The following is a 9,917-nucleotide window of genomic DNA, read 5'->3' as shown; positions in this document are numbered from 1 at the left end:
AATCTAAGCAGGTCATAAGAAGCCAATTAATGTTCCTAAATTATGATTTTTTTTATATTCTCTCACATTTTGGTAGATTGTCAATCGTGTATTGGACACTGATCTAAAATGGTTGAATTTTTAACATATTATGCACAACATGTATACCTATCACTTTGATGTGTATGTCTCAAATTTATTCTATATAGAAGTAGGAAATATGATGCTTATACACAGTGAGTTCAAAATTCTGGAAATTGAAGTGTATGATGTTTTATTTCGTCCATCTCACTCTCACATCTTTGAATTAATCTTTTCCCTACCTTTTTAAGGTTTTTCTACGCGTCTTTCGATTCTAGGGTTCGCCTAAAGTCTTTCATTTTAAATTGTGAAGGGATCTGTTCATAGGAGTAAATTTACCCATTCTAATGCTCTATCTTTAAGAGTGATCTGTGCGATCCGTTAATTGGTCGGTTCCCTGCTTTACATATTCTTTCGAGTGTGTCTACGGAAGGGACACAACGAAAGACTTGAATGGTAACACGACCCATGTACTTTTTAGAGAAAGAATTTTCTACGAAAGTTATGCTATAAAATCTCATGGCTTAACTTCCTCTCGAATCTCAATATACCAATCCTAAGGATCCATAGGATTCATTATGGACCCAACATAAAAAAAGAAACTTTTGAGTTGTTTAGTTTTTTACTTTTTTTTTTAATCTTATATATCTAGATAAGTATGCATCTATTTAAAATGATTCAATAGAGTATTTGTATTCGGCTCAATCCTTTTAGTAAAAGAATGGGCCAAGTTTAATTGCATAGAAAAACATGGGATGTTGTCTTACCTGTTTGAGATGATGAAACAAAGTGGAGTTCTATATCATATATTTTTTTTGATTGACCCATATATGTTCCAGATTAGTATATGTAGCAATGTAGTAATCTAATTGACTTTAAAAGTCGCCAATTTAGTTTACTTAAAAAAGAAATTAAAGAAAAGAAAATCAGAGTATTCACAGATTAATGGTCCGGTGCTTTTTTATGCATGAGGATATGGTCGTAGTAGTTATGTCATATGCGCCTATCCCATGGGATAGTCTCTACTCGAATATAATTGGTCATCTATTTGTGAATGTACATTACACGTTATTTGAGTCTATAATTCATTTGCGTGTGTATATTCTAACCTTGTATCTAATCTATAAGGTCTAACCCTATTCATCGTTCAAAGACGATTCTAAGCTCTAGTTAGATTTCGATAAAAATTGATATCAAACTATTAGAATTCTCTTAGTTTCAATTATTATTTCTTAAGTCTATTTATTGTGATATTAGTCTAGAGATGACTCTAGACTCTCGTTAAGTTTTTCCTAGACAAAAGAAGATATAACAAAACCTTGAATGCTCTCCCAGAGCACACATGAACAACAATGTCAATTTGTTGCTTTGCATATTGCTTGAAAGTTTGCTTGTTGATTCGAACTGTGAATCCTTATACAGAAAGGAGTTCACGAGTGTATCAGGATGTAGATTAAGGATCGAGAGGGGAATTTGGAGCCTCGTGTATGACACAACAAAAATAAAGAATTTTCCCTAAAAGGTTAGAGAATCTCGAATATCTTTGTGCATATCGAATATATTTTTAGAAATATTTTTTCACTCGAATTCGGAACTTTTCGGGATTACGAGACTCCCGATACAACCCCGCCAAAGTTAGAATTTTTTTACAAAGTGTTATGAAAATTCTAAAAAATTTCATGGAAGTTAAAAATAATTTTGTGAACCTACTCTAGAAATTTTATAATTTTCTGGGTCATAGAGCTCAAGATATGAGTGTTTCAAAATAAAATGTTTATCAAACTGCCCCAAGAATTATGAAAAATAATATTATTGTAGAAAACATTATTGAAAATAACTCGAATTTGAAGGTTAGGGGTCAAAATTGCACATATCTAGAAAGTCTAGGGGTCAATTTAATTCTGAATTAATAAATTAATTCAAATTAAAGTTCCAGGGTAATTTTAAAAGAATTAAATGCCTAAGGGCTAAATTGCACCTGCCTCGGAACTTCAGGAATTCCAAAAGAAAAAAGTTGGGAAAATGCAGGGATTCTCTAGGGGTCGTCTACTAGGAATATCCTCGGGAAATCTCCTTCTTCATCGTCTAACATTCAAAGAACAACGCATGGATCCTAGATTGAAGAACAAAATAAGTATTTGTTTTTAGATTGGAAAAGTTGACTTTTCAATTGCCACTCATCCTCGTTTCTCTATTTCTCCTAGACAATTGAGTTCGTCACTTCAGAGACTCACCAGACGCTAAACAAAGTCTCTTGAGATCTCAGTTCACAAGAAATGAATGGATTAATAAATGTAATCGGAAATCCCTACATATCGAGATTCAGATGACCAATTTCTTTCTGCATTCTGTCGTTTGTCAAGGCGCTTGCAAATTGACCTTCCACGATATCTTGCTTGTGACAATAAGCTTTAGAGAAGACCTTACTGAAAAAAGAAATGAATTTGGAGTTCGTCTGAAGGATGGCTCGACAATTTCCTCTCTAGTGACCAATTGTTCCTAATTTCGGTGAAGATTAGAGGTTAAGGTTTGATGTTAGTCATGTTATAGCCTCTTCCTAACTAGACTCTATCTAACCTAGGAACTCTAGAATCTAGGGTAAACCAATCAATTCAATAATCAAACAATCAACACACATGTTGATAAATTAATAATTGAATGAACTAAGTATAATATACGACCAACGCCGATATACACAATTGGCGTTTGTAATGTATTACATTGTTCTAGGGTTAGAGGAACAAGTAGAAAACAACAAGAAGAACAAATACAAAAATGGACACGCCGGAGAAGATGACCTCTCGCCAGAATCGCCTTAGCTGTGTTCTGTTGTGTTATGAAACTTACACTTATAATAAACTCTATAATAGTTAATTAGAGTTTTTTTTGAGAAAAACGACTTAGTTTCATTTCATTAAAAAATCTCAAAAAGGGAAAAAACCGAAAGCATTGTTGTATCATTCTAGACAGGCCTATAAATGATTTTTAAACGAAAACACTCTACGGAATTAAAACAAACACACACAAGTTTTAGAGTTTTATCTCGCTAAAAAAATTTCTTTTCGAGTGACTTAGCTAAATACAAATTTCCCATTCCGGCATAAGTTCCAATTTTTCTCGGGTGTAGGTAGAGTTTATTGAGTTTGGACTTGAGCCTGACCAAGAGTTATTTATGATTTATTATTTAACTGTTTACCCTATAAATATGTTATTATTAAGGTTTAAATTGAGAATATAGAATTTGAGAGAGATAAAGTGTGAGGCAAAAACTTTGTATTTCTTCTTCTTCATAGTGAAATCTGGTGACGGCTGAAGTGGACGTAGCTCATTTGAGTGAACCACTATAAATCTGTGCCTTCTTGTATTCTCTTTTTCTTGCATTTTTATAGACCATTTCAAGTAGGTCAGATTTTGGGATCCAAATCCTAACAACTGGTATCAGAGCTGCTAGACTAGATTAGAGCATTGAAAAACGATGGCAAATGAGAACAGTATAGGACACGGGATTGGAAGATTTGATAGGACAAAATATATCATCTAGATGATGCAGATTGAGGATTATCTCTATGGAAAGAAGTTTCATGTTCCTTTGAGTGAGAATTAAATAGTATGGAGACTTCGTCCCATAATAGAGTTTTACTCTTGGTAAGACGCAAACAAGTGTCATTGTTTGTACTAGATATTATGTGTTGAAAATATATTGATAATTTCCATGTGGGACATTGCTACAAGTTGTTCGCCAAGATGATTCCATATAATTTTTATTGGGAAAAACTTTGAGAGTAAAAGATTTCATCCAAGATTTCGTTCTTTGGATAGAGCATTATACATGGTGGAATTCTAACAGATGATATGTGCATGAAAAAATATTATATTATGGCTAGTCGTTTTCGTATGTGTCAAGAAGATGTTGAATCGGCAACTCACTTACTTTTGTATTGTCGGGGTGACTAGTATTTGAAGTCTTTTGTGGAGTATTATTGAGATTTTTTGGGTGACGCCCGAGTCTTTATATAGTTGTTTGAAAGTTTGGATTGATGCGGCTGATATGGAAGACCTACATATTTGGGTTACTATCTCAATTATTCTTTGGTGGACTATCTGGTTGGAGAGAAATCATCAAATTTTCAATGATTGTAGTCGTCTGATGCGTATCATTCATGATACTATTATTATGATGCTTTCTGAGATTTGTTTAAGAAAAGTTAGTAGAGTCTATCGAGGAGTTAATCGTTATTCTCGAAAATTTACGAGCTCGATAACTTATTAAGTATTATTTTTTCTTATTTTTATTTGTTATTTTCATGTCATATTTTTCCGTTGTTCTTAAACGATTTTTTTTTCATTTATAATATACGTGGACCTTTTTTAAAAAAAAATTAATACCAACTTTAATCACTAAATATTATATATTAAAAATATTTTAATTATTTAAAAAAAAATTAATAAAGTAACTTAATATTATCTACCATTGGAACTAGGTCAAAACTTGAAAGAATTAGAATACATATTCATGATTTAAAGTGATTAGAATACATATTCATGATTTAAAGTCATCGTGGTTTATAAAAAAATTGATATAGACTTGAAATTTGTTGGAAAATTTATTAATGAAACAAGTTAGTTTAGAATTGACCTATTTTTAAGAATTAGAAAAATAAATATTAAATTTAATAAAAAATATATATATAAATTAGAGGATTATAACACATTTTGCAGGTAAAAAAGAAATTAGACTTGAGTACAAATGATTCCTAACTTAAATCCGCTCTTATTATTACATATACAACAAAGTAGACAGCTAAAACTAAACCAATCTATTTATTTCTACAAACTAGTAAACATTTGCATTAGACAACCAAATTAGTAATCAAAACTTAATTAGAAATGGTGATAGTTCATGACTTATCTTGATAAAGACCAATATATTTCCAAAAACATTAACATATATAATGCATAATCAAATTAAAAATATCCTTTAGAACAATTAACTTAAAAACAAGAAATTTACAATAAATCAAATCTATAACTATAATTAGAACTATCTATATCAGATTATAATCTGAAAAGACCCCAATTATTATCAAGAGTAAACAGGACATCCATGAATAGCAATTCCCTTAGCAGTTGGGCATGAAGCTAAAGGACACCCCTCCCCACTATTTCCCCACCAATTAAAAGCAATATCATTTGATTGCAACCCGAGGAATATCAAAACCGACATAAACGCGGTCCCCGCATCTAGCCCACCCGAAAGAACATAGTTATATCGTCCCCACCACTCCGGTCTATACCTGAAAAGATAGAAACCAGATATAAAAGCGACAAACACCCAACTAGTGTAGTTCACCGAAGAAGCCGGTGGCATCATTCCTGTTGATCCTATCAATATAGGCATGTTTATGAGACGAATCCATTTCTTTTCCGGGTATTTCTTGTGAGCCATCCATACAATTATTGGTGCAATTGCCCCTCCTAAGAAGAACCAATTCACTTTAGCATAATATCCTAGGTCCCCGAAGATTCTTCGCGGTCCCACTAGTCCCCATATAACCGAGGCGTCGTAGAATACTCTGTCCATCGGACAGGTCCACTGACTGTCCTCGGGCAACAATGCTGTGTCGCATAGATTGGGAATCGCGTCCATCAACCACCATGCAGTTGATTGGTATACAATAACCGATATAACCGTCCCCACAACCTAAAGAAAAAAAAATTATTTGTCACAATTGTATAAAAACAATAAAATTCAAATTGTTTTTTGAGATGACCTGAGCCATGAACATGATCCTAGGAGGAATCTTCATATAATGACCAAGTTTGAAATCAGACAGAAACGTTAAAGCTTGTGTCATGCTTATGTAACCATAGACCTTAAAACACATATTAGCAACAGGTCGTTCAGGGTACAAATACCCAATTATGTATTCCGTTATAACGTTCAAACCTGGTGCCTGTTAAAAACAAAATTATATTTGTTATGATGATTTATAAACATAATTAAAGAAATGATAATACTAAGAAAAAAATAACCTGGTTTGTAGTGGCTACAATAATTCCGATAGGTAGAGTGAAAAAAATGGCGATAGCGCATGCTAATAAGACACCCCACCAAGGTAGTTGAAGTACTTCTTCATAGTACATACAAGAAAATAAGATCATGACGATATTCACCACCAAAATCAAAACAAACCACCACATGGGTACTTCTTTGTACGACTTCATGAGCTTCGTATGGATATCAATCTTTTTCTCACGCGATCCAAACACTCTTTTCGTTTGCTTCCATAAATCACTGCAGTATAAGTTGTATATATTTGTATAAGTTGCACAACTCATTGATCAATGAAAAATGTAACTTCAAAGTTTATTTGCTAAAAATATATCATTTTGTCAAAAATCAAAACCATTCATGTTTGTTAAAAAAAAGTTGATCAAAATATTTTTATATAGCTCAATCTAAAAAATTATCAAAAAAATCAAAAAATTTCATCCACTTTTTCCTCAAAAATGTTTTATCTAATTCAATTAAATCTTTAATACTAAATCAAAAAAATCACTCCCACTTTCTAATTTCACAATTTCAAATAGTGACAAAATACAAGTTTTTTTTTTTTTTTTTTGTAAATAGAAGTATTTGCATAAATACCTTCCATAGAAGAGTGCAATATGCACGACAGTGGCAGAAAGAGTAGCGAATCCAACACCATAAGTCATGGCGAAGAACGTACTCATGTAGACACGCCCATATTGACCATAAGCATTCTCGTCAAGTCGAAAGCGAGAATCAACAATACTAGTTACATCATAAACCGAACCATTCCCCATGAAAAGCTTACTTGAGAAAAGAGGAAATGTTTTAGCGTCATAAGAGTTGAAACCCCAATAAGTAAGTGGGGTCAAAACATACATAACAAAAACATATCCAACCGCAACATTAGCAGTTGCAAACCAAGGACTAGCCAGTGGGCTTCCAAGGTAAGACGAAATGGTGGACCAATCTAGACCAAAGCTGCCGAACCCAAGACCCTTTAGACCAGAGCCTAGTTGTTGAACAAGAACAGATTTGGGAGCAAGCCAACATACCCATGAAACTGTTGTTAACATTTGGAATAGATAACCAGGTATTGTGTAATAACAGAATCCACATATTAAGGTTATGATGAAGAATTGTGTACTGGTTAATCCTCCTTTTGGTCGTTCCTCCACTTCATGCAAGGCCCTGCAACCAAAGCCGAAGTAGGATTTAGAATCTACCCGGGCTAAAAACATTTCACAAAATTTACCCGACTAAAATGATAATAATATGGGATATGGTTATGGTTTTTTTTACCTGAACAATGAAACTTGAACTAGATTTGCTGGCCACCACATTTCTACTGGCTCAACTAGATACTTGCGAAACAGTCCTGCCCAACCAAATCCCAACACCTACAATTTGAAACAAAAGTTTTGTTATTTAGCTAAATATTAATTGATCATAATAGATGGATATAAAATTTGTTATAAACATACATATAAAATAGATTAATCTAAATTTTGAATCAAACTAACTGAAACGTGATAATAAACCCAAATCACACCCAAATAAAAAATCAAAATGATTAATTAAATAAAAATAAGTACTATAATTCACTAACAAAATCAATTTTATTATATTTTTATTTGAAAAAAGTTTATATATATTAAAAATGATAAAAATAGTTTGAACACAACAAAAACATTACATAAAGAGAAAATAAATAAATAAATAATTTACTCAATATGTTATAATCGAGAGCTCGTAAGTTTTGGAGAAGAACGATTACTCAATGAACTTTACCGTCTTTTCGAAAAAAATATTAAAAAATATCATAATAATAACATTATAAATATACGCATCCGACATTATAAATATACGCATCCAACATAGAAATATACTCATAGTCAAATAATTTTATTTATTATTTTATGAATCTATCACTTTTATGAATCTATCACTCCCACAAGTATTTTAATAAAATAAAAGACATTTTGTTTTTTAAAAAGTTAATAAAATATGATATATTTGACAATCATTTATGTATAAAAATCAAAATAATACAAAAATAAGATGGTCCAAAGGCCACAAAACACACCCTTATTAACCCTTATAAATAAAAGACAATTATAAATTTATAAGCATTAATTAATATAAATTGAACAAAATTGAAAATCTTCTTAGGTAAAATTGAAAAGTAAATTTGTGTTCATCGAATGGAATTGATTTTATATATTTTATATACAAATTTTCATTTCATCAAAAATCAAAACTCCCACAAAATTTATCAAATCTTCTTTTTTATACTAAACTAAAAATCTATCAAAAAAAATCATTTTTTTTTCTGATCTTTTTTTATCAAAAGTAAAATACTCAAACCTAACATTTAAAGTGATGGGTAGAATTACCTGAGTAGTCATCATAACAAGAAAAGCAGGCAAGAAAGAAAGGCTTCTCTTGTAATAAAGCTTGACAGCACTGATAATATGAGTAGCATAAACAGAACCGGCACCGGAATTAGCAAATATAGTAATCAAAACATGTTCTTTAATATTAAAAGGACCAGGATTCAAACTAAATTCAAATCTTGATCCTTCCAAGAACTTTCTCTTCGTTATTGTCTTAGCCATCAAATGACCTAAAGGAACCACCGCAATTTGAGCCGAGATCGATGAAAGTGACAGTGGCTCAGTCCGGTACCAATAAAACTGGTTCACGAAAGATAATAACACACAAGAACCGATTCCAAGAACCCACATTCTGAATGTAAGAACTGGGATTGTTGGATCGTCGGTTTTTGGAACTGTCATGTCGACTTGTTTGATGATGCAGATGTCGGATTCGTCTTCATCTGAAGTTATGTCGAAGGATTCAATTGGGATCGCGGTATCGGGTATTTCAGACATGATTGGAAATGGGTTTGTTGCCGGAGAAGATATTTGTGTCGCCGGAGAAGATTGAGAGAGATGGAGAGAGATGGAGAGAGATAAGAGAGAGATGAAGAGAAAGGTGAAAGCTTGAATCTTGATCTGAAACAGTCTACTAGTGTCCGTTGGAGTAGGGGACGGTGAAGAGAGTTATCTTATGGTATTTTTGTAAATAAAATCTATTGGTAGTTGAGGATTGGACTATTTCTTTATTTCTTGTTGCTTATTTTTTTATAATATATATTTTTGATGAGCTTTTTATGGGTCTAATTCTGTTAAAGTTTGAATTTTTATTTTGTATTTTAAAAGATAGTGTTAAGTTAAGGAGTTGTTATTCGTCTATTTATTTAAAAAATAATGATTGGCGGTAATTTTAAGTTATATAATGATTGATAACTATTTTGCGTTGAGAAATAAGATTTTTTTGTTTGAATTTTTCTCTAAAAATTCATGTTTGATCTAATTAAAAAAATTATTTAATATTAAAAGAAAAATCAAAGTGCAGGATAATTTTAAATTAATAATAAAGAGATTGATTAGATAGTTGAAATTATATTAAGTTTAGGGTAAAAGAAATTATAATAATTATTTCTTCAAATAAAGCTATTAATATAATGATAATATATATATATATTTTAAATAATAGTATTTTTATTTAATGAATTGAGTGATACTTGAGAAGAAGAGAGTGATATAATATTTGATTAAATTGAGTTATTTAAATAATTTAAATAAAATAAAGTTAAATATAAGGATAAAAAATAACATAAGAAAATAAAAAACTACAAAACATTAAATAAAAATAAAAATACAAACCAAACAAATATATTCTCAACAAAAACAAAAAAAAAAAAGAAAACATATTTTTTAATTTGATATTTAAATTCATTCAGCTTTTGGATAATGCAAAA

At 31.1% G+C, this 9,917-nt stretch overlaps 1 protein-coding gene across 1 annotated transcript; it reads right to left on the bottom strand.

Moving 5' to 3' along the window:
- Positions 1 to 4,963: 4,963 nt before the first annotated feature.
- Positions 4,964 to 9,131, bottom strand: LOC124944286 (oligopeptide transporter 6-like). Its single transcript, XM_047484622.1, has 6 exons — positions 8,488 to 9,131; positions 7,394 to 7,491; positions 6,710 to 7,282; positions 6,094 to 6,355; positions 5,832 to 6,014; positions 4,964 to 5,761 (listed from the first exon to the last, which is right to left on the bottom strand). The coding sequence occupies exons 1-6, from the start codon at positions 8,983 to 8,985 to the stop codon at positions 5,144 to 5,146; spliced, it is 2,232 nt and encodes a 743-aa protein (XP_047340578.1). The 5' UTR covers positions 8,986 to 9,131; the 3' UTR covers positions 4,964 to 5,143.
- Between the last annotated feature and the right edge of the window lie 786 nt (positions 9,132 to 9,917).

This window comes from Impatiens glandulifera, chromosome 1 (genome assembly GCF_907164915.1).
Source record: "Impatiens glandulifera chromosome 1, dImpGla2.1, whole genome shotgun sequence".
Classification (NCBI taxonomy): Eukaryota; Viridiplantae; Streptophyta; class Magnoliopsida; order Ericales; family Balsaminaceae; genus Impatiens; species Impatiens glandulifera.
The sequence above is the reverse complement of the archived record's forward strand: the minus strand, read 5'-3'. Positions and strand labels throughout refer to the sequence as shown.

Bases quoted from the DNA above. Each gene is read 5' to 3' on its own strand.
- LOC124944286 (XM_047484622.1), bottom strand. From the start codon at position 8,985: ATGTCTGAAATACCCGATACCGCGATCCCAATTGAATCCTTCGACATA. The intron at 6,356-6,709 runs GTATTTATGCAA...CTTATACTGCAG, and splicing joins ATTGCACTCTTCTATGGAAG to TGATTTATGGAAGCAAACGA. The intron at 6,015-6,093 runs GTTATTTTTTTC...TGTTTTTAACAG, and splicing joins TTGTAGCCACTACAAACCAG to GCACCAGGTTTGAACGTTAT.